The 24,194-nt window shown below is 47.3% G+C and overlaps 1 protein-coding gene across 6 annotated transcripts in view; it reads left to right on the top strand.

Moving 5' to 3' along the window:
- The window catches only part of CDK5RAP2 (CDK5 regulatory subunit associated protein 2), a 170,075-nt gene that overhangs the window by 79,618 nt on the left and 66,263 nt on the right, over nt 1-24,194 (top strand). For 3 of the 6 annotated variants that reach the window (XM_074330933.1, XM_019731198.2, XM_019731200.2), the window contains 6 exons: nt 5,071-5,168; nt 10,670-10,800; nt 12,270-12,382; nt 14,527-14,655; nt 19,386-19,481; nt 21,775-21,962. In XM_074330933.1, the coding sequence (XP_074187034.1) occupies nt 5,071-5,168; nt 10,670-10,800; nt 12,270-12,382; nt 14,527-14,655; nt 19,386-19,481; nt 21,775-21,962 (755 nt within the window). The remainder of the gene's footprint in view (nt 1-5,070; nt 5,169-10,669; nt 10,801-12,269; nt 12,383-14,526; nt 14,656-19,385; nt 19,482-21,774; nt 21,963-24,194) is intronic. The other 3 variants (XM_019731199.2, XM_074330932.1, XM_074330930.1) reach the window with 3 other exon arrangements.

Raw genomic sequence — 24,194 nt, 5'->3', positions numbered from 1 at the left:
AGGATTAGAAATAATGTAAGTGTGTTAGTTAAGGTTCTTTGGGTTGCAAGCTATAGAATCCAGCATTGAGTAGTTTGAGCAAAACAACAATAGGAGGGCGTATTTATCGGGAACATACTGGGGGCTGTTACCGATACAGTATGCGACATACAGTATGCTGCGAGTGAGATGGTGGCAGCTCCGTGGATAGCAGACGTTGTAGACTTGTCTTTGACCTGACTCACCCATTGACTCCCAGACTTCTGGTGTCTCCATTTAAATTTCTGAATCTCTGGAGAGAATCTTATTGGGTTAGTGTGGACCCAGGGGTTGGCTCACAGAGGAGAGAGGGGTCTTCCAAGGACTCACCCCTGCCCTGTATTTCAGGGACAGTTCTCAGGTGAAGCAGGGGAATGGTGGTGAGCTGGGTGGATCGTCGTTCTCCGGCTGTGGAGAGTAACTGCAGAGTCGGACACACAGTAGCTATGTGGCCATCTCAAGTTTTCTGTGACCTGAGCGGTCTCCCGTCTGGGTTGTTTCTTGTTTGGAGGAGCTGGGTGGAGGGTGGAGGGTGGAGGGTGAGGGCTGGAGGGTGGGGCGGGGCGTGGGTTGTTCCTGCTCAGAGGTGCTTCTCCTTCCTCTGCTCCGGGCAGCCTGGCCCTCTGCCTCTAGGCCGAGGAGATCCACTTGTTTGTCAGCTCTGCTGAGGGAGCCAAATGACTTCATTCTAATGGGGCATGATTCAACGCAGGGGAATAGGTGATTGATGAAATGTGACCCAAATGGCTCCGAAGAGTTCATTTATTTAACATGGGTAAGCAATTTGCTTCTAGGAAGACGTTGACTCACTGCGACTTCCATTATGCAAAATATCCACAGGAATCTCTGCTCTTAAGATTCCCATCAGCCCCTGTGTTCCTCTCTTACCTATTTCATCATCAGCTCAGCAAGTATTTGTGGCCGTGTTTGATCTGCGCCAGGTACTATACTGGGCCCTGTACACTGCTGCCCGCAAGGAGCCCCCAGACCTGTGAACGGGAGGTCGCTATGCGCTTGGCCTTTGGGGTGAGGGAACCAGAAGAGGGCATCTCTCTGTCAGGGAAGGCTTCCTGGTGAGGATTTGGCCTGAGCACATCCTGTAAGGTGTCTGGAGTCTGTCTGTAGAGAGGAGGGACTGATGGATGCAGTCTCTGAAGAGGAGTGAGGAGTTTCCCCCGGCGCTCGGATGGAGGGGTTTCCCATTCCACGGAGATGCAAGGGCAGGAGGAAAGCAAGTGCAGCTGTGGTCAGCTCGCAGGTGGAGGGTGGGGCTGAGGAGAGCAGAGACCTGAGAAACTGGTGAAGGTTTGGAACAGCTGCCTTTACAAAGAAGAGGAGAGGGCGCTGAGCCAGGAAGCCAGGCCTGAGCACCACAGTGGGTGGTCCTCTAGGGCTGAAAGCCCAGCCCGCAGCGACCCAGTTAAGATACAGGGTCCCCAGGGTTGGTGTTGTTTCCCTGGGCACACATTTCCGCACCTGGAGGGTACTCCGTCCACCAGAACTCCATTTTTATCTGTCTTTTATCCTAGCCCTTCTTGGTTGGCTTTGAAGTTACATACCTAAGCACCAATTCTGACTGCCAGTTGTTAGCTGAACAAGTTACCTCTCCTCTCAGAGAATCAGTTTATTCATCAGAAACACGGGAAGATTAATATATCTGCCCGGGTGGTGATTAGAGATTATTTAAGTCAAGTACCGAGCATAGCACGGGAGCATAGGAACAGTAGTTATGGCTGGTGTTTATCGAGTATTTACTCTATGCAAGGTGTTGTTCTGAGAACTCTGTATAGATGAACTCATTTAATCTCCTTAACAACGCAGTGAGATACGTAGAATTGTTTCCTCCGTTAATAGGTGAGTATATTGAAGCACAGAGAGGCTGAGTAACTTGTCAAGGTCACACAGTTAATAAGGTCACACCCTCTTAATCATCACTGCCTCAAAAGGTAGGTGGGTGCTCAAGAAGCAGTAAGTTTCCTTATTTTCTCTGTCACTGTTGGCTGGCTTTTATGTGGCAACAGCACTGACATTACCCTGCTCAAGCCCCCAGTGCTTTGTATCCATTATGGGGCGTTGGCAGGTGCACTTGGCGCCTGGCTGCCCTGGCCTTGGGCACGCTACTGGCCCTCTGTGCCATGGTTCCCTCCTCACCAGAATGGGCAGAGTGGTCACATCTGAGCTCATTGGGTTGTTGTGGGGATTAAATCAAAGGAAAAAATGCCTGGCGGGCGCTCAGCACAGGCTGACATGCTGCGGACTCGGTGGCTTCTTGGTCCTGGTTTCCTGTTGAATTTTTCCCCAGTCGCGTCTCTGGGACCCTCTGTTTGCACACATGGCGTGTGCAGGTGGGAGCTGAGACAGCCCCACGTGACACTTGCTGTGCGCAAAAGGCATGTGGGAGCTCCCTGTGCCAGTGACACGTGGCAGGATTTACAAAAGGGCCTGGCATTTCGAGCAGCCATGGTGCCTCACTACTCATAACCAAGCTGGTGGTTCAGCCTTTACACCTTTAATTGGCAGGCGGTGCTGCTGCCTTGTTTTGTTCAGAGCTAGAAGCGTAGCAGTATTCTCTCAGGTCAGGGCTTCGGAACCCTTTTGTGCCGTCTGCATCCTTTTGGTAGTCAGCTAAAGCCAAGGGCCTCTTCCCTGGAAAAATACTTACATGCACAAGATTGTAAAGGAAACCAATTATTTTGAAATTTTGGTTATCAAAATATTAAAATGTATGCTAAAAATGGCACGGCTTTATGAATGTGTAAGTAACAAGATTGAGTGGTGAGCGCAGTGACTGCTGTAATTTTGAAGCCGTGATAAGACATATTTTGAGATACCGTAACATATACAGAGTCTCCAATTCTTTTGATGACAGTCACAGGGAAACAGGACGACTGCTGTGGTTTGTAGCAATAACAGGGTTCCGTCAGTTCAAAATTGAAGGCAGTGCTAAACTTAGGGGTTAGTGAAAGTAAAGATGTGGCTTTTCCCCGCTGTTTATATTCATGCAGCTCCTGAATTTTAATCAGGTTCGGAATCCCTGTCCTGCGTAGTGTGTTAACTTCAGGAGAAAGCGTAAGTCAGTGTGAAATTAAAGGGCTGCTTGCAGCTCCCGTCCCACCATTACCCCCGTGTGTCCCCTCCCAGTATTGAGAGCATCTAGGCTGGGCTAGCTGTTCTGCACACATTAACTTTATTTATTTTAACATCTTATTTTGAAATGATTTCAAGTATATGGCTAGTTACAAGAGTGAAGAGTTTTACTTTTCCCGAGCCATCTGAGAGTGAGTTGCCCACGTGAAGCCCTGTCACCTTGGAACACGTTAGAGCATGTTTCCTTTAGGCAGGGACACCCTGCTGTGTAACACTGCGCAGCCACCACAAACAAGGAGTTCACAGGGTCGCTTCACTCCCTTCCCATCCTCACACTCATTTGTGTTTCACAAGTTGTCCCGTGAAGCCCGCTGTCGCACAAGGATCCAGTTCGGGGTCACGCGCTGCGTTTGTCTCGATTCTTAAGTCTCCAATCCGGAGCAGTTCCTCCGTCTTTCCTTGACTTTCATGGCCTTGATAGCTTTGAAGTATCCTGTAGAATGTCCCTAAGTTGGGGTTTCTTGGTGATTGGCCTCAGGCTGGACACCTTGGGTAGGAGTATCACAGGAGCGACGCAGTCTTGTCATCGCGTCCTACCCAGCAGCACGTGATTCAGGCTTGTCCCATTTTGGCCATGCTAACCTTGGTAACTTTACGAAGGTGATGTCTGCCTGGTGTCTCAACTATATAGCTAATCTTTTGTCCTTTGTAATAAGTTTTGGGTTTTTTTGCGGGGGTGGTGGTGAATCTTATGTAAATACCCTCATCTTCAAACTTGCACCCACTGGTTTTAGCATCCCTTTTATGTTTCTTGGCTGAATTGTTTCTTATCGTGGTGGTTGGCAAGTGGTGATTTTTCTAATTCCATCATTCCTTCTACATTTATTAGTTGTTGTTCTACCATAAAGAAAAGCCGCCTCTTCTTCTTATTTATACATTTATTCATGTCACAATGGACTCGTGAATTCTGATTTTATTTGCTAGGTTATAATCTGTAACTATCATTATTTATTTTGCAGCTCAAATTGTTCCAGATTTGGCCTTTTCAAACTGGCTCCCCTGTCCTTCTGGTAACACACTCTGTCATTATGTAAGCAATCCCTTATTTTCTGGCACAACAAAATGCTAAAGACAGATCTTGTTACTGTCCTTGATTTTCTTCCCCAATACTGGCATTGGCCATTTCTCTTGGGATCCCTGTTTCCTTATAGTACACAATTTAACTTTTATCTGTCCTATACCTCCATGAGGTGGTGGATATTGTCCACCATTTTACGGGTAGGAATACCAAGTCTTCATTAAGTAACTTCCTGAGATCCCAGAACTGGTAAGTTGGCAGAGCTGAAATTTGAACTTTTAAAAACAATTTCACATTTGAGAACGTTGATTCACAAAATCACATCCCCATTTCATAAATGAGGACACTAAACCTCATAGAGGTTTGTTCAGCTAGTTACCTAGGTCACTAGTTACTACTGTGCGGCAGAGACCACCTCAGATCTCTTCATTATCACTCTGGGATGCCTGTAAAGCGTGACTCATTTATACTTTGATATAAAGTCCCTTGTCCCTAATACTTGTCAGGTTTTGGTTTCTGAATTTCTTATCTTTGGAGCAAGAAGAAGTGTGGAAAGACAGTCTTCGTAGTGTTGTAAAAACGGTGACCAGCAGCTCTGAGGGGTGGCTGTTTCACGGTGGACGAATAGGACAACTATGATGGTTCTTTCATTGCAGCTGTTGAGCGTTGGCAGCACCACACAGCTCTCAGTTTTCTGAGGCGATGGGCAGTCATTCCCCACTCCTCCTGCAGGTGGCGCGCCCTGACTGTGGCCTGATCCAGAGCCTGGCACAGGGGATCAGCGTTTGGATTTAGAAACCAGAACTGTCCACATATGTTTGCATAATGTAAGGACGTGCTCTTTCAAAATTCTTCCCTTAATGTCAGATGCCCATTGTCATTTTCAGGAAAAGCAGCAGTTAGACTATGAAGAGCTGATTCAGGTCTTGAAGAAAGAGCGGGACATCTACAGCCACCTGGTAAAATCTCTGCAGGACTCAGACAGGTAAGGGTTCCTGTTTGTGTATCACATGCATGGGAGTGTGAACACACACACACACACACACACACACACACACACAATTTTGAATAAGTGCTCGTGTCTCAGAGGCAGCAAAGCCCTACCAGTTTGCCTAGGAAGCTTACAGTACTTAGATGGTGATTGCCTTATTTAAATCTCATATACCTATTTTCTATCAAGAATTGTCTGACTTTTGGCAACAAACTTAGAATAAAAATATAATCTCTCAGGTTTTTATACTACTTATCATAGATTTAGAAAGTCCTATGTATCATCTCAGACGATCCTCACAAGTGTGTGTGAGGGAAGTATTAATGTTATGCCTGTTTTCCGTAAGAGGCGTGAAGTGACTAGACCAGAGGTGGTGAGGGACAGACCCCGGGACACAAACAAGTCTCTGCGTCTTGGAGTGACTTTGTCTTTACAGAATTGCTGATATGAATCGGTGCCTGTGAGGCGGCGTGGAGTCAGTTACAGGCTCGTGGTCTTGTCTGGCTGTAGCTCTGTGTCCACAGACACATGGCCTGTGCTGGGCCTCCGTTTGCCTGTCTGTAAACACAGGATGGGCCTCAGTGATTTCTCACATTACGAAATCATCTCTCTTACGCACTGGGATAGTTATAGGGGAAAGGAGTGGTGTCTGGGGTTCATTTCAAAACAGCACAGAAGCAGAGGAAGTGGACAGGAATACCGTGGAACACGACTGGGTTGTTGGGGCTGGGGTGTGAGCAGATGGGGGAGGGGCTCATTGCATCACAGTTTGTCTTCTTTCGTATGTGACCAAAAGTTTCCATAATAAAAAGTTACACAAACTCACCCTTCATCGCTCCTGCTCTTAGGCCCTTCACTCTAGCCTTGTGCTTCCCTCCCATGTGCTCTCCTGCCCCTGCCTTCGCCTGGGTCCCCACACCCTGCTTTGTCTCCCACTAGTCCTGGAGATTTCATCCTGAGGCTTACCCTAGTCAGGAGGCCCACGCAAATCCCCAGGAAGTTGCCCCCTCTGTTCTTCTGCCCTCACAACTGCCCTTAGCACCTTTGTGTGCTTGTCTCTGTGACCTGCCTCCTCGGGACCGGGAGCTCCCTCAGGGCGGGGATCCTGTCGTGCTCGCCTCCATTTCCTGGGGCCGCGATGGAGTCGGCACTTGGGAAATGTTCAGTGGGTGAATACCTCCCCTATCTGCCTCCCCCAACCTTTTAAGTTATGGGATAATTTTCAGATTTTTAAATCTGAAATGAGTTTAGGGAAAATGAAAACATCTAATGAAATTCTGAGAGTAGGCCTCCCTCTCTGCAAGTGAGCGTTTTCCAGAACCCTTAGCTACGAGTCATTTTCACTTGGGGAAGGGGTTGAGCAATGCTGGGAAACTCTAAGGGGGAATGGGCAACGTGAGTTTAATTGTGCAGTTTCCCTGGCTGGGAGCCAGATTCGATTCTGGGCACTGCGAGGTCGTGTGGGTGGATATGTTGCTGGCAAGTCCCCTTAGCATCGTGGATGCTGAATTTCATAGGCTCTTCCTTAATGTATAAAAATGTGAGATGGGACTGAGGCAGGTCAGGGCTGTGACTGACAAGGGTGCTTCATCTTCAGTCAAAATCCATTGAGGGTGCAAACCCCAGCTCTGCCACTCAGCAGCTCTGAGTTCTGGGGTAAGTCTCGTTTCACCCTGAGCCTCCGTGTGTGTTTGCAGAGTTGAGATTGGCTGGCCTACCTCCCTACTTACCTGCCTGCCCACCTACCTGCCTTGTAGGGCTGTTTTGAAACGAGATGATAATGTGTGACGTCCTAATACTGCCTGGCACATAGTAAGCGCTCAGTCAATGGTAACACATGAAGAATACAACATGAGAAGCGTCCGTATGTCTCGATACCCCAGCGCGCACACACGGCTGCTCCGTCCTTGCCATGCCCAGAGGGCAGACCGATGAGCTGAGGCAAGGGGCGCCCCTGTTGGTAACTAGCATTTCTCACTCTGGCAACTGGCAGTACAGTGGCTGACTCTGGAGGCATACCGTAGGAAGTACTGTCATTCCAATGGGAAAGGGAGGTCAGGAAGGAGACTAGTCATGGGCACGTGTGTGCCTGGTCCTTTCCCCTTTACTAGCTTATTCCTCAGAGCAACACGTAGAAGTTGGCGCCTTTGTCCCGTCTTGCAGAAGTGGAAATCCTCTCGGAGATGTTAGGGTGTCGTCCGAGCTTCTACAGCTAGGAATCACCAGCGCTCGCATCGCCCGGGCCCCCGCCCGAGCCGAGGCCCTTACTGAGACATCGCTCATCCTGAGAACTAGTACTCTTTGCAGTTCCCTGCGGCTCAGGGTTTCTCACCCTCGGCGCTGTTGGGATTTGGGGCTGGATAACTTTTTGTAAGGAGGGGCTGTCCTCTGCGTCGTAGGATGTTTAGCAGCGCCCCTGGCTTTTCACCATGGCACGCCAGGAGCACCCTTCCCTGCCCCAGTTGTGGCAGTGTCTCCAGATATTGCCACATGTCCCCTGGGCGGCAACATCGTCTCCAGATGAGAATCACTATTGTAACTCATAAGAGTCAGAAATTTTGGCTTGTGAACATTATCTCTTGTTCGGGACTTGTTAGGATATACAGGAGGAGGAAGTGATGTTTTTTGATCAGGTGGTATGTGTGAGGCGCTGGGCAACTCCCATGCAGCAGTTCATTTCATCCTCAAAACAGTCTTGAAGGAATGGTATTACCCCACTTTCCAGAGAAGGACAACAGGACTCTGGCGGGCGCCTGACTGGCTGGGCCGTCGAGCTCCTGGGGGGGGGGGGAGTGCCATTTGGAGTTTGGGCCTCTCTGCCTCCCCACTTCCGCCTCCTCCCCCACTCCTTTCCCAAAAGCAGAATGCATGGAGCTCTTGCCTCTTTCTGAGTGAAGCACCTTTTGTTCCACCAACTCCTCACACCTTGAAAAAGATTCTGGAGTTGGGGAAACATAAATGACAGACACAGGCGCAGCAGCTGTGTCCTTTTCACCCTGTCAGAAAAGGGAGGAGGGAGTGAAGCAGTTAGCTTTCCCAGCCCTAATCACAGGAGCTGCGCTAAAACAATCTCTTTTTCTTCCCCGGTTACGTGTCTCTGCAGCACGACTGCATCCACGCAAGTGCTGAGCTGTGACACCCCTGTAAGGTTTTCCATCAGCCTCCACGTTGCTCGCTATGATTGTTCTGAAATGGAAGCAGGTACACGTTGCTAGTAGGGCCCCTTCCCTGGCAAGAAGACTGCTCCACAATGAGCCATCGTCAGAGCAGCGAGCATAGAAGATTAGACATAATGGTTTATTTTGCTTCTGCTATATGTTGATTTATGTGTGCAGTCCCGTGGCTGGAGCTGGAAGAAATTTCTGAAGGAGAAGTGGGGCTTGAATCTGTAGCATATATACAGAGGGTGCCAAAAAATGTATACACATTTTTTAAAAAGGAAAAATCTGTGTTAAAATTGTAATACCCAGTATATACCGATAACAAAAGATGAACACAAGTCACGTTTGACTTCTGCGATTACAAGAGGTGCTCAAAGTGGTTACCATCAGCGTCCAGACACTTCTGATTACGGCGAACTACTGCTTGAGCAATGCTGACAAAGTGTCCACTAATAGCACTGCGCATGCTGTTTCAATTTCTTCCTGAAGTACCGCCAGTGTAGCCGGGTTTCTAGGGTACACCACATTCTTTAAGGTCCCCCATAGGGAGAAGTCAAAGGGTGTTAAGTTGGAGGTTCTGTTGCACACTCACGCCTCCATTGTTGTACTTCCACAGCGTTCTTGAATTTCAAATACCACTTCAGAATGGTCTTGCTCTCCTCGAGCGACAATGTGCCTCCTCCATTTTCTTTGACTGTCCTGCCTGTCCCATGGTGACACGAGCATTCATTTGGTTAACGCCACCTTTTGAGTGAACATCATACTACACATTGCTACTGTAATTCAATTCAACTTTGAAAAGTAACACATAGTAACATCTCCGAAAATGTGTATACATTTTTTTGGCCCCCCCTGGTATTTAGAGCAATAGCTTCTATCCATTTTGGGGCTGTGGACTCCTTTTGAAAAATCTGTTGAAAGCTGATAGACTTTCTAGAAAAAGCCACATCTTCATAAATTTTATATGGACAATTTTCAGGTGTTGGTGGACCCTCTTACGCTGGACAGGGAGTGATATATTTCTTGGTGTCTAGCAAAGGAGGCTATCGGATTTGTTAGTATGTTGTGGTAGTCGCGAAAAATACTCATTCCTTTGACCTGCTAGGAATTTGTCTTAAGACACTAACCTGAGTGTGAAATAGGCTTTGGGCACAGAGTTCAGTGGACCATTGTTTGTGTTATTCAGATGTTAGCTGGGGTCTCCGTTCCTCTGAGAGCTGGGTGTAAGGGGTTCAGACCCGTGCCCCATACACGTCGTAAGGAGTCCTGGGCTCTTCTGGACCTGCAGGGCCCAGTTGGTAGCCACCAGCCATGTGCCTGTTTACATGTACATTTAGAGAAGCGTTCAGTTCCTGGGCCCGCCAGCCACAGTTCATGCTCGGCAGGCATGTTCAGCGATTGGCTGTGTGTCAGCAAATACAGGGCGTTTCTGTCATTGGGGCGATTTTGGTGGACTGTCCTCCCCGCGTTCAATGCCGACTCTGGGAGGGGTGCATTTTCTTGGCCTCCCCTGAGTTCTGGGGTGCTCTCCATGCAGCTCAGCACTGTATTACAGTGACCCCTCTATGAAACTTGACACCCCCCGAAAACAAAAATCTGTTCTGTGGATTTCTGAGTGGCTAACCCATTACAGTGGAGTCTGTTTGGTCCCTCTCTCCCTCCTTTTATCGGCTCACTCTTCTTTCTTTTTTCTCTTCCTTCCTGCGACTCACCCTCACCCCGGTGTCGGCTCTTTCTGGAGTGACAGCAGGCGCAGGCATCCTCTCTTGTCCCCTCTAGTGAAGCCCAGGTGCCAGGCGATCCCCAGGCTCTGGAGAGCCACCCCTCCAAATCCAAGCCCTCAGAAGGCATTTTTCCAAACACCCTGCGGATTTAAACTGTTTTTCCCTAGTTACATCTGTAGCAAAAACTTGAAAATGACCCAGACGCCCATTAATAGGGCGCGAGTTAAAGTAAATGGTGGGACACTTACCTATGAATAATATACAGTCATAAAAAATGGTGTTTGCAAATAATTTCCAAAAATGTAGGGAAGTATTTAAGAATGCACAACTTACATTGTATGTCCAGTGTGATTTCCACCTTGTAAAACATACTCAGGGAAAAAGCTTGGGAGGAAATACAGTCTGCCATGTGTTCATCAGTAGGGGGATCATGGTAATTTTTTTCTTTATACTTTTATATTTTACATTTTCTATAATAAAGATGTATTTGCTTTTATAACCAGAAAAAAACCCACAAGTGACATGAAAGTCAAAGGAAGGCTTGCTGGGTTTTGCATCTTAAAGCACAAACAGGTCTGTTTTAAAATTGCTGATGTCTTGTTTTACCAAGTGTCAGCAGCCTGCAGGCTGAGTTAGACAACGTTGCTGCCCTGCGGAAGCAGCTGGAGCACGACGTGCTTTCCTACCGGAATTTGCGGAAGACGCTGGAGGAGCAAATCAGCGAAGTTCGGAGGCGGGAAGGTACACACCCTCTTGTATGTGTTTCCCTTTGGTTTTTCCACGTGGAGGGCCTTGGCTGAATGTAAGGAGAGGCCTCCAACTCCAGGAGGAGAAGAGGCACCCCAGGGTTCATCTGGGGCTCCTGTTTTGTGGTGACTATTAACGTGGCTCTCCCAGCCTTATCCGCCTGGCTTCGGCCTTCCTCGTCGAAGGCCCAGCAAACTGTATTAATTCTGCAGAGGGTCTGCTTCAGGGTTGCTTTTCTGGTGCTTCTGCTATGGTCTGTATCCTTTGGTACTTCCAGCTTCAGGCAACCTTGGAACTTTGCAGTCCCCTTTCCCTGGGAAACACCCGCCCTGCCTGCCCCAGCACCCTGACTGCAGACGCGTGGGAGTGAGATTGCTGTCTCATGTCGAAATATTGCTTTTGGCATTGTCATGACCACACGTGGGTTCACTTAGGCAGGGCTGCGAGATGAGGCGCCTGTGGTTCTTTACTGTTGCCATCACAGTGCTGTTTGGCCCACTCCCTTCTTAGAACCTGCGCCCCTTGGGGTCTGGGCTGGAATCTTCTCCCTTTCTGTATGTCTGGCCTGGTACCTGGCACATCTGGGGAAAATTGGTACTAGCAATGGGAGGGGTGGCACTTGTTGAGCACCCACCTGCTGTGTCCAGGGCGCAGCGCCAGGCACTTGACTTCTCAGCCCCGAGCCTGACAGTCACCCCATCAGGTCGGGTCGGTACTGACTTGCTTTTACAGAAGAAGAAACTGAGGCCCAGGGGGAGAGGGTGGGGAGTGATTTACCCAGATGTGAGCTGGGACATCTCCTTTTGAAGTATGGCTCTGTCTAGTATATTAGGTATATCAGCTCATAGCCATGTGTGTTAAATGAGACGTTGGTGGCTATACTTCATTCAGGCAATAGCCTGGCCTCCTCTGCGCCTTCCCGCTCTGACCTGTGTGGCAGAGGAAATGGACCCTTACGTAGGCGACCAGATTCTCTTATCTGGGATCGAGCAGGCGGTTTCTGCACTTGGTCTGCTCACTACCATGGAGGACTCTGGGGCCATAAAAAACCATCAGGCGCTTATTTCCCTTGTGTTCTACCCTTGCGGGTCGCGTCTGATTTCCCCGTATGCTCACGTAAACAGTCGCTCTCTCGTTTACACTGAAATCACCATTCGCTTTGCCACTCAGAATGGTCTCCAGGCACAACACTTGATATGCAAATTAGAATTCAGAATTGGCTGCAGTGAAAGCTGATACGGCCCATGATAAAACCATACGTTGAGATACCAGCCTGTAGAGACAGAAGGGAAATTATTTGTGTCCTAAAGGTTAAACTCCCTATGTGTACTTACGCCCCGCTCCAGCGCCCACCCCCACCCCCACCCAATTCAAACTGCCTGAGATGGATGACACTGGGATTGGTCTTGGAAGGATCTATTTCTGATGTTCTTTTTCTACCCCCCCTTTTTTTTTTCTTTAAGCAGAAGAACCATTTTCGTTTTATAGTGATCAAACATCTTATCTGAGTATTTGTCTTGAAGACAACAATCGATTTCAAGTGGAGCATTTTTCTCAAGAAGAACTTAAGAAAAAGGTACTGGCCTCTGAGTTTCAGTGCTTTGTTGGTTATTTGTTGTCTGTTGGGTTCCTGATCAGAGGTGTAAGGTTCTGAAAGCCCCTTTCCTGTCCTTTCTTCCCTGTCCTCCCTGCCTGTCTTTGCTCCTTCTGCACATGTTACCTGGAGCGCCCTCCCCGTCTCTCTGAGACGCTCGTTCTCAGGCCTGAGGCCCGGGCCCTGGCTCACTCTTCTCTAGGAAATGCTCTCTAATCCTTCCACGTAGAGTTAGCCACCTTTTCCTCAGGTCATTTGCCTCTTTTCTTGTCCTGAATCACAGTGATTTCCTTCTCAGGCAGCTCTGTAATTATCTGGCTGTTTGTCCTCACCCTCTGCGAGGCTGTGAGCGTCTTCAAGTTAGTGATCGCGTCCTATTTATTTCTGATTTCCCAGTACCTGGCACACATGGTGGGAGTTAATAGATGCTTTTCGGGAGAATAAAGGTCCAGGTTTGATCAATAAATCTTTTTTAAAACTGGACAGGTTTTTTAGTCTGTTGATTGTTGGTCTGGTTAGAGTGGTTTAGTATTTCAAGGTTCTGAGAGCAATTGATAAGAATAGGAAGCGTGACCTCAGAGGAGGCTGTTTTATTGTAAAATTATCATATACATGTGACAGATTCAGTTTCTGTCTTGGAATAATTCACCTTCTGATAGAGTGGACAGACACGCAAATGAGGAATTGCAGTGTGGAGTGCAAGGGCTGCTGTAATCCGAGCAGGCTGTACAAGGTACAGAGGCAGCAGAGAAGGACAGGGTAGCTTGGGGTTTGGGGTGTGCTCCCTTGATCAGAAGAAACTTCTCAACAGAAGTGAGGCCTGAAGTGGGTTTTGAAGGATGAGTAGGAGTTTGTCTGGGCAGAGGGCGTTCTCAGCTGAGAAAGAGAAAAATAGCAGGTGTAAGGTACCAAAGAAAGAAATAGAAAGGAGAACTCTAAAAATGTCAGTATTTTGAGAGGAGTAAAGCAATTAGCATTGAGGGATTTATAAATTTTTGAAGATAAAGGAAATGGGAATGACAATAGCTGCTTCTAGTACCTACTGTGGCTATATTAGGGACCCGCTGTAGTTCACTTGCTTGGCACTTTGTGTTTATAGAATCAGAATGTTTTGTTCTTCCCACTATTACCTTTCGATTTGGGTCCAATTTGTGTTCATGTTTTGGTGCAGTGGACATCTGCTCTGTGTAGTCAGGATGGGATTTCCCACTTTATTTGAGAGGCTAATCACAACCCCATTAAGAAGTCTTTGGAAAATTACTGGCCATTGGGATTTGAAGGCTGCAGGGAATGAAGGGGGTGTCTGCTCAATTGCTTCTGCACCCGGCCTGGCAAGACCTGTGTCTTAGGGAAGCGCACTGGGCTGGGAGTCCCAAGATCTCAGCTCCGGGCCTGGCTCTGCCTCTGCCTCTGTGGAGGCAGCTGCCCTTCCCACATGACTAGACACTTTGGCAGCCGCTATGCTCGTATGTCTCTTAATTCTCCAGACACCCCCCAGCTGCAGGACCTAGGACTCTTTGTACCTCGGGTTCTTCGTTGTAAAATGGGGAGAGTCATACCAGCCTGCCCACCTCCTCAGGTTTTTGTAAGGAATGATTGACTAAAGCTTGTGGGAGTATTTTAGTAGCTGTAAGTTGCTTTGTGATTGAAGACTGTTATTACTATTGACATTGCTAGGTAGGTGTATAGCGAAGGTGTAAAATAAGGCTTGGACACATCTCAGAAGCTTTGGTCTTGGGGACTTTCCTCCCGAGGGTCTCGAACAACACAGAGAGAGTAGGAGCCGTCATTAGACTGTACCGAGGACTCTCGTGCTCTATGACCATCACCATGTTCAGTCTCCCAGGAACCCATTCCACAGATGGGCATGTGGAGGCTCACGTTAGGGAGCTTGCCCAGAATCTCTTTGCCTTGCAGTGGTGGCCCTGGGATGAGAATACAGGCGTGCTAGTGTTTTTCTCCGTCGTACCCAGCGTAGCCGGAAGACTAGAATCAGGCCGCCTGACTCTCCACGACTGTGATGCTGAAAGGTCTGCTCATAGGAAGATCTGTGCCCAGGGGAGTGGCCCGGGGAATCTGAACTCTGCGTATGGGTATCCAGTCCTTCCTCTGCTCTTACCTCCTAGGTCAGTGACCTTATACAGCTAGTGAAGGAACTGTATACAGACAACCAGCATCTGAAGAAAACCATTTTCGATCTCTCCTGCGTGGGGTTCCAGGGGGATGACAGACTTGAGACAGTACAACAAACAGAGGTAAGAAGAAACGTTCTTGTTATCATGTGCTAATTACAAAAAAAATAACAGCCCCCCAAATTTCTCAAGACTGCATTTGTCTCAGGGCGTCTCTTTTGAAATTCCCTTTGCTGTGGCTGGGTTTTGAGGGCCCTGTGGGGTCAGCAGGTCTGTCTGCAGGCTTTCTCGAGGTTGGGTCATGTCTACATGGACACGTTTGGTACGTTGTGATGCTTTTGACTCCAAGTCCGACCCTGCTCTGTGTTGCAGATGCCCATCTGGATGAGGGGCATGGTCTCGGAGGGACCTGGAGAATCGCCAGGTCAGCCGGATAATTTGGGTAGTGGAGATGTAGCATTAATGAATTTATTAACATTGAAAATCAAACAAGTAACACATCTTTCATTTACCTTCTGTACGAGTCTGGGTAGTCCTCCGCCTTGATACCACGCTCTGATTTTTGTGCATCGTCTCGCTCGCATGGCATTTGGACTTCTGAGTTTGATGGGATGTGTGTTGGTCCTCCCCACACATACCCGGGAGCCCCTGCACTCTGCCACGTCCAGAGGACCGGACAGGCAGGAAACAGTCCCGTCAGCCAGGTTCCTGGCTGTGGGGATTTTCTGCTGGCGGATTGGAAAGTTTGCAAGGCCACGAAAGGTTAACTCACGGCCGTGGACACTAAAGAGCATGTGGATCACTGGGCTTGTGTACTGGGGGTGAGAAGCCCATTCTGTTGGTTTCGCCCAGGGAAAGACGAGGGAAGCCTGTTCCCTCTGATGACGTCTGGGTCTCTGCTCATCTCTGCGATGTGTTGTCTCCGAGTTTCTTGGTTCTTGGCACATGCTGCGCATTAGGAAAACCCTGAAGGTGTGACAGTGAAGAAGAGTTTTTCGTTTCCTCCCTTTAGCTTCTGACTTGGCCTAACTCTCCCGGAGGAAGAGCCTTGCTCCCTGCACCTGTTAAGCTTTTTCAGAAGACCGGAACTGTTCTTGCCATGAAACGTAGTAGGGCCTTTTTGTGCTTGGGTCCTCCGGAATCTTCTTGGTTAGCGTTATCTTGAACTCAGCCTGGCATGCCAGGTAAAGAAATGGAGGTCTTGTTGCCACAACATTTCTGGGGAAAGATTTGTTAGCCTTAAGCGGTCTCCTCCCACCTTCAAAGTGAGAAATGCTCCAAGGTATTTATGCTGCGCCCTGGCCATCTGCTGTCTTTGAGAGACGGACTGTTATTGATCGTAGCCTCCAGGGCTCCAGATAATTTTGAAAACCAAGAATATCTGCAGTCCATTTAGGGAGAAACGAGTCTCTTGGTTTGTTTTCTCCAAGGCAGCCTTTTTAATAAGCAGCTCATTCTTCACCTCCTTCATCTGGGTTGTAAATGGCGAGTTTGTTTGTTCATTTGCCCTTTGAAACAAAATCTGTTAAATGTCCCATTACGTCCTTAGGAGAACAGAGGCCCTTTCCTCTTCCCACTCTGAGGTCTTCGTACCAGCCCACTCAGATTGAGTCGTTTGTCAGGTTGCACTTCAATTTGCTGTTCCCTATGGATAGCCTTGTCCTTCGTAGCACAGCCCCCCATGTTCCCCCAAATGGGACAGGACGGGCAGCCTGGGAAGGATGATGTTCCCACAGTAATCTTGAGCTGAGGGAGAAGAGGTTGTTAGAGGTGGGGGGGGGGGTGTGGCAGAGAGGGAGGGCCGCCGTCCTTGGGAGAGTGTGGTTCTCCTCTGATGAGAAACCAGGCAGAAGCAAACACCCTTTGCTGTGCAGCAGGGCCTGCAGAGTGGGGGCTGGGTCCCCTTCCTACTCTCAGGAGCCTGTAAATCAGAAAAGGAAACAAACATTCTGTGTTTTAAAAACTCGGTATTTTTTTTCTCTGATATTTAATTAACCCGCAGCATTACCTAGCACTTGGGAAATAGAGAATAGAGAAAAGAAATTACCGCTAATTCTGTCATTTTAAAACACAGTTGACTAACATTTTGGTCTCTTCTCTATTTGCGTATATGAATGTGTGCATGCCCACAATACATATATACAGTTTTGTTTCTTGTATTTTTTCCCCAATTGCTGTTACGTTATAGCATCTTTTTCTATCTTACGAATGTACTGAGATTTAACTAACAGCTTCCCTAATTGTTGGACATGTAGGTTGGTTCCAGTGATTGACTATTTTAAAGGACCTGATCATTGTCTTTGGACTCAAATGTTATTCTGGGGTTAGGATTATTTTTCCTTAGACTGTATTCCCAGATGTATAACTCCTAGGTCAAAAGTACAGATAGAGGTTAGGTATAAAATAGGCCTCTCATTTATTTTCATAAACGAAACTTTTAATTTGACAAAGAGTATAGATAGTAGGAGCCCTTGATGATGGTTGGTCACGTTTATCTTCAAAATGGCCACTGTGGTGTGCATCCCCTCCCCCCGCTCCAACACTGCTATTTCCTGCCTGTGGGCAGTTCACTTCAGAACCAACCAACAAAAGACCAAGAACAGGCATTCTTCTATTTTAAAGTACATTTAAAAAAACCTCTAATGAGGTTGCCCCTATTTTCTTATATATTTTTTTACTAGTTATTAATTTATGTATTATAGAAAAATGTGGTTAGGAATTGACCTGCTCGTACAGGAGTGACTTGAGCAGACTATCTTCAGGGTACTCTCACCACTTAGATTCTACTATTAACTTTTCCCACCTGTTCATCATTACTCCATCTTTTGGATAAATCGTCATGGATACATCAGTACACTTCCCCCTAAACACTTCAACATGCTTATCTTTAACCGTAATATGTTCATAGTTATGTTTTCTTTTAAGGTTCAATTTACATACAGTGAAATGCAATTGTAAGTCTGCTTTTGCTAAGTTTTACAAATGTATGTGCACGTGTAACCCAACACCCCTATCAAGGTCATGTCCCTTCTTGATAGTTCCCACCCTCAGCCCTGGCCGCTCTTCTCATTTTATTCTACTGTGGATTAGTTTTGCCTATACTTGAGCTTCACATAAATGGAATGATAAAGTATGTCTCCTTTTGTGTAACGCTTTTTCACTCAGCATAATGTTTTCTGAGATTTATCCATTTTGTTACGTGAGTCAGCAGTTTGTTCCTTTTTATTGCTGAGTAGTATTCCATTGTTTGAATATATTAATTTGTTCATTCATTCTGCTATTGATGGGCATTTGGATTATTTCTAGTTTTTGGGTATTATGATAAAAGCTGATATGAACATTCATATGCAAATCTTTACGTAGACATGTTTCCACTACTCTTGATGAAACCCAGGAGTAGAATTCCTGGGTCATATGGTTACTAGTTTTACAAGAAATTGTCGATATTTTTTCCATAGTCGTTTAACATTTTGTACTCTCGCTACCAAGTTTAATCGTCCTACTTGATCTGTATTACTTGAGAATATGTTAATAATGAGGGAAGAAGCCAATAGCGGGAGAGGGTTCCTCACCCATAGTTAGAAACTTTTATGCCTTCATGAGTAAACTTACGCACATCTAGTCTGTTTATCGCTTGATCGTTAGCACAGTAGGATCTGGTTTGTGGTCATCGGTTCTGTTTGATCCTGATTGCAGATTTGGATGTAGTGGGGTGGAATGTTCTACTCCTGCAACGTCTTCCATAAGATGACTTCCTGAAGTCACTTGGCTCTGTTTTATTTTTCTTCTTCCAAAACAAGGGTTTTCTCTAAAAGGAAGATCAGACAGATTTCAGTTGGGCTGGGAGAATTATGGGGGTAATTGACTAAATGTAGGAATTTATAGAAAAAACTATGGCGCTAGATCCCCAGACATCGCTCCTCTGTACAGCATGCTCAGCAAGTGACTCAGCACTTAGTGTGTGGGTTTGACACTTTGGGAAGATGCGGTTTGGGATAATTTTTGACACAACTTTGACTGATGTTCTCCCTGGGTGTGGCCACCTTTCCTCTCAGTTTCTATGTGGTTAACCCAGCCGTCCCATGACTAGAATTTTTACTCTTCCAGAGAACTGAGATCTGGCCCTCTTGAGAACTCTGTACTGTCCATTTATAGAATGGCAAACCTTTGGCATTTACACATCTTTAAAGCATTAGGGATTTATGCACTTTGTATAAATAACTGTCCTTCCTTTTCAAAATCATACAGTTATCGTCAGGCAAGCCTGATACCCTACTTATTAGCAATGAGGACCTTTTGCCAGCAAAATGCAGTGTTGCTGGACCGTCCATCTCAGATGTGTGACAGTCCAAAAAGAGGTTTATGCCCTGTGCTAAATAGGAGGAGTGATGCATAAATCAGACACACCATAAATTTCATTTACTGCTTTCTTGCTATTTGATATTTTCAATTCCATCAATAGCTATTTTCCAAAATCTTGTTACTTTTATATAATCTGAGAGTGAATTTAGCGATGGCAGGAATGGCAGCAGCACAACAGACAGCATATTCAATTTACAGCAGCTCAGGGAAGGCCAGGCGAGGGCAGGGGGAAATTGCTCTCGTTATTTCTTGGGGAATTGGTCCTTAAATTATGCCTGATCCCAGGCAGCTGAATGTGATTTGCCAGAACTAGCAACTCTAACTTTGGTTAATTTTTATTTCATGGCTTTGGCATTTGTTTCTGCCTCTTTTTTGGTTTGTTTTTTGCTTTGCATTAAAAAAAAAAAAAAGTCATCACTGACTTATTCATGCATATTCATGCGGCACCCTTTTTTGGGTTGCATTTTCACACCATTCCATGCACCATGTAGCTTCCGGCTAGCAAGGAAGTCGAGGACACAATCAAGATTGGAGAGGATGACGAGAATAATTTCCTGAGTGACCAGCATTTGGAGCAGAGTGACAAGGTAGGAACACGGCAATTAACTCTTATTCCATCGCCCAATCTGTGCCCAATCCAGTTGTCTAGTCTGGAATGACTCCAGTGGGCTTCTGTTCATTCTGCCTGTATCGAGTGCCAGCTGTGTGCCTGTGGACAGCAGAGACAAGTTCTCTTCCTTCTGAGAAGTTACAAACTGGGTGGTAGAGCCAGTCATGAAACAGCAGACATATAGGTGCAAATAAAAACAGGGCTGTTATAGGAGTGTCATGCGGGGTCTCAGCTCCCGCTCCCCACGTAAGAACGCAGGATATGGTGAGGCCAAAAAGGAACAGCCACGGAGCCACAGGTAGGGGAGTCACACCACTATAGTCTCTCGCTGGCGGCTGGGCGAAGTAGGATCCACATAATCCGCAACCCGCCGTCCACTTCTCTCTTCCAACCAACCCCTTGCTAACTGCAGTCCACCGTGCTAACTGCACTCCGTGCTTGCTAGCTCAGCCACCATCATCTGCTAGCGTAGCCACAGCAGTTATATTAGTGGCAATGGCTCACTGGTTACAGCTGACGGCCAACTAGCCACAGCTGATGGCCATCCGATCACAGTTGATGGCGATTTACTACCTGAGCCAGCGCCTTTCCACGTGAGGCCGAGAGCCTGGAAACTGCACTCCTGGCTCCGTCCCCACAAGGAGGATGATGGGCGTTCGGATGTTGGACCTGGACAGATCGTTAGAGATCCGACCCAACCCACTCGTTGTATGCATTGGAGACGCAGGCCTATGCAGGGAGCTGGGTTATCTGGGACACACACAGAGGAAGTCAGTGGCAGAGCTGGGACAAGAGCCCTGGTCTCTACATGCTGTGAACTCCCAGAGCATTTGATTCCAGTTAAGGAGCCCCTGATAGAACCAAACTCCCCTTCTGAGGGCCTTCTGTAATCTCCTGATCTGGAACCCAGCTTAGTGTCACCTGGGCATGGAGGAGAATTTGACTCTGTCCACGTAGAGTGTTCCTCTAGTCACAGTGATACTGAACATTGGGAGCAAACACTCTCCAAGGTTGAAGGGACCCTGAAGACTGGGGTGTGGTGGGAGCGAGGAGGCTGCAGATTATGGCCTCCCAGGTGTTCAAGTTCATGGGGTCATGAACAGGAAGTCATGAAGTCGTAGATATTATGGAGAGCACAGCAGTTTAGGCGGGGGCTTTGGAATCAGATCTGATTCTGAGTCTTGGTCACTTTCCCTGTGACCTTGCTTAGTTAACCCTTGCTTAACTCCTAAGCTGAGTTTCCCCATCAATGAAGATAATAGTACTTCTCATGAGCATTCTTGTGGTATTTAAATAGAAAGGTATGTACAAAATGTTCAGTGAATGATAGCAGTTGCTGTTTTTATTGTTACGTTCTAGACTTTTCCTTCTTGGGAGGTTGCTTATTTAGATGGATTTAATAACTAGATTGGTGGCAAACAAGACCCTATAAATAACAGCTCTTTTGTCTGGGTCTTGTTTTCCATTTAAAAACTTAATCATTTTACAAGTGTTGAGAGAGGGGTGTGATGGCTAGTGTGTATCTCAGCAGCAGTAATGAAATCAAGGGGAGGTATTTATAGGCTGGTAGAAGAAATTTACAGCTTTGCAAAGGAGGAGAAAGAATGCTAATTGCAGCACCTCAAGACATGCCCAGCACGGGCTTTAACTAGATGCATCCTTGGTACCACTCCCGGGACCCTCAGTGACCTGAGAAGGGGTCACTGAGTGATCCATAAATAACATCTCCATGGGAATGAGGAACTTTCCACCTTCCTAATGAGACAAATCAAAGTTACATTAATTCGGATGGATCTGTAATGAGCAAGTCGCCTTTCCGTTATATAATTGGGACGATACATTGCAGAAGTCTATACCAACGTCCGAAGCATTGCTAATGGCAGGGGTTCTGTGCCCCAGGCAGAGCTTCCAAGGAGTGGGCCGTGGGGTTGGGGAACACGCCATAGCGGGTAAGATACTGTATCATGCACTCAGGTGAGTCAGCTCATTTTGTGCTCATCTGCGCCTTGGGAAGTGGCAGTACTGTTCCCATCTTACAGAGGAGGAAGCCGAGGGTGAGCAGAAGTGATGGAAATGCTTGCCAGAGCATCGCCTTGCCATAGAGTGTGTGTGGCCCTGGCTGCCTGCGTCCCTCTTCCCTCTCCTGCCTTCCTGTTCTCTCTGGCTGACTAGCACTCACTCATTCACTGTTTCCATTCGTTCCCTCTCCGCCATGTGCCTCCTTCCTCTCCTCCACAGTCCATTATTTGACCAAATACTTTGATTTGCAGATTGTGGAGGACTCTCCCAAAGGGGGCTGCAAAAATGGATACTTAAGGCAAAGAGATTCCAGTATTTTAGACGCCGATGGAGCCCACAAAGCTGGCTGCCCTGGAGACCAGAATCTAGAAGAAGGCGAGCTCCTGAACCTGCTTACCCCTTTCTTCAACGAGAAGGCCATGTTGTTACTGGAATCCAGGTAGATGTGGGGCCCTGGCTTTGCTTTGTTTCCAGTGTGAGGGGAGAACAAACTGTCATTCTGCTAAATGGATTTAGGTGGTGGTGCTGTGTCATTTACCTGAGAGAGCTCCTGAAATGACTTGGAAGGGATCTAGCCAGTCATGCAATTAAGTAATTAGGCTGCATGTGAGTGGCTGTGAGGGGACTTCAGCAAAGCCTTATGCAAGGAGAGAGAAAGCTTTCCTCTAGAATCATCCCTGGGAGCCCCAGGGAGGGCTTGTCTGGCTGTCAGTGAGAGGAATCAGCCCTACCGAAATCTCTTCCAGTTTCTACAGCAGCTTAAAAACCACCACTGTAGTTGTGACTCTGCTGTTTTATGATGAGCTTCAACAAAAATTCTCCCCTCATTATGTCTGCTGGGAGTCCTTCCTACATGAGGAGATACTACAGGGTGTTTTCCTTAAAACAAAAGCGGAGAAACATTCGGTACATTTGTGTTTTTGAAACTGATCTTTTCGGAGCCAATTTCCCCCCTTTCACATTTGTTCCAGTCCATCATGACAGTTGCTTGGGCTTTGGAGCCCGAAGGAGCTTTTTCTTCATCTGGCAGTGCCTCAGCTTCTCTGACCACTCCTTAGGGTTGCTGTAAGGAGTAAGAAAAAACAGGAAAAATACCGTGTAAGGAAAACGGCTGGCCTGTGGTTTGTGTTCAGTGAACGTTTTCAGTTCTCCTCCAGCACAGATAGAGAAATGGAGCCATAACTACTAAGCATGACTCCTGACAAGAGCCAGGAGCCCCACTGTTTCTTGTATCGTTGGTGGACTAACCTGCATAGACATTTCCTTAGCTAAAAGACAGGATTGAAGTGTTCTGTTTTTTTGTGTGTGTTTGTTTTTGTTTTAATTTATTGGGGTGACAATGAAGTGTTCTGTTTTTGTGAGCTCAGGCAGGCTCCCCCTTCCCCATTCCCTGACATCTCCTAACATTTTTCTAGCATGAATCTTCCAGGCCGTGGCTTTTATGGTTTATTATCGTGTGGAGTTAATTGACCATAGAGATGGAGGATTTCTTCAACATCAGGGTCCCACATGTTATATCAGAATTAAAAGATGCATCTCTCTCTCAGAGGGCCACCTAGGAACACACCTGGGTGGTGTGAGCTGGGAAGTCCAATGGGCCGTGGTGGGAGTGGGGTTTTGGAGTCAGACAAACCTGTACTCCAGTCCAGCTGTGCCACTTAGACCTGTGGCATAACTCCACATATTGATTTCCTCATCTATAGTGTGGGGGTGATGATACTTATCTAACCCATAGGCATCTTGGGAGGAGGAAGTGAAATTATGGGCATAAGTATAGATCCAGGTCGGTTAATATTAGGTGGGGTTTTGGTGATATTACTGCTTAAATCTTGCCCGGCCAGTTACTCCTACCCCTTTCTAAAACCCTCAGGTAAGATTCATACTGTATGCAAGACACAGAGACAGCCGGTGAGTCGTGCCTCTGCAGTCACTGTTGAGCCGTGTCTGATAACCCCAGTGCAGAGCTCGCACAGATGTGGGCCTGAGACTTCCCTTCAGCCTCGGAGCCCTTCCACCTTCCCTTCCACCTTCTAGCCGTTCACCCCGGGGCCTAGGGGGCTAGCAGAGTAGCTGGGCCCCAGGAGCAACTCTGATTCAACCTGTCTGCTCGGATGAAATAAGGGTGCGACTTACCCAGTAGTCACTTTAGCCTAATTAGCTGTCTTGCACTTGATCAACAGGAGCAATCCATCCGTTGGAGGTGGAGTGAAAGGGTCAGTGCGGGGCCGCGCCTGGCTGGTCCCTCCTCCCCTGTGCTGGTCACCATGTGTGTGATCTTAGCCCTCTCTTTACGTGTTTCCAATTCATTTCGTCCCCGTTCCCTGGAGGACTGTGGTCTAGGATTTTATCACCGAGATGGTTTGGTCATTGTAGCCTAAAATTAGGTGTGAAATTTGATATCTGAAAATCTGAAAGGGAAGCCCTTGGGGACTATTGGTTTTTTACAAATCTAATAGTCTTGAGCTCTGAGTGACAGAAGTAGGGGCCCTAACTCCTAGAAAATCTGAGTCTGCTGTGCTGGGCATGTTTCAGGGACAGGTAAGGTAACCCTGGAGAGTGGCGCTGGTGAGAGGTCCAGAGATGTTAGCAGTCTGCTAAGCTCTAAAGAGGCTTGGCAGCTTGTGGGCTGCAGGGGGGTAGCCCTGGCAAGTGTGTGAAGGTGGATTCCCTG

Source organism: Rhinolophus sinicus, linkage group LG04, assembly GCF_036562045.2.
Source record: "Rhinolophus sinicus isolate RSC01 linkage group LG04, ASM3656204v1, whole genome shotgun sequence".
Taxonomy (NCBI): Eukaryota; Metazoa; Chordata; class Mammalia; order Chiroptera; family Rhinolophidae; genus Rhinolophus; species Rhinolophus sinicus.
The sequence above is the reverse complement of the archived record's forward strand: the minus strand, read 5'-3'. Positions and strand labels throughout refer to the sequence as shown.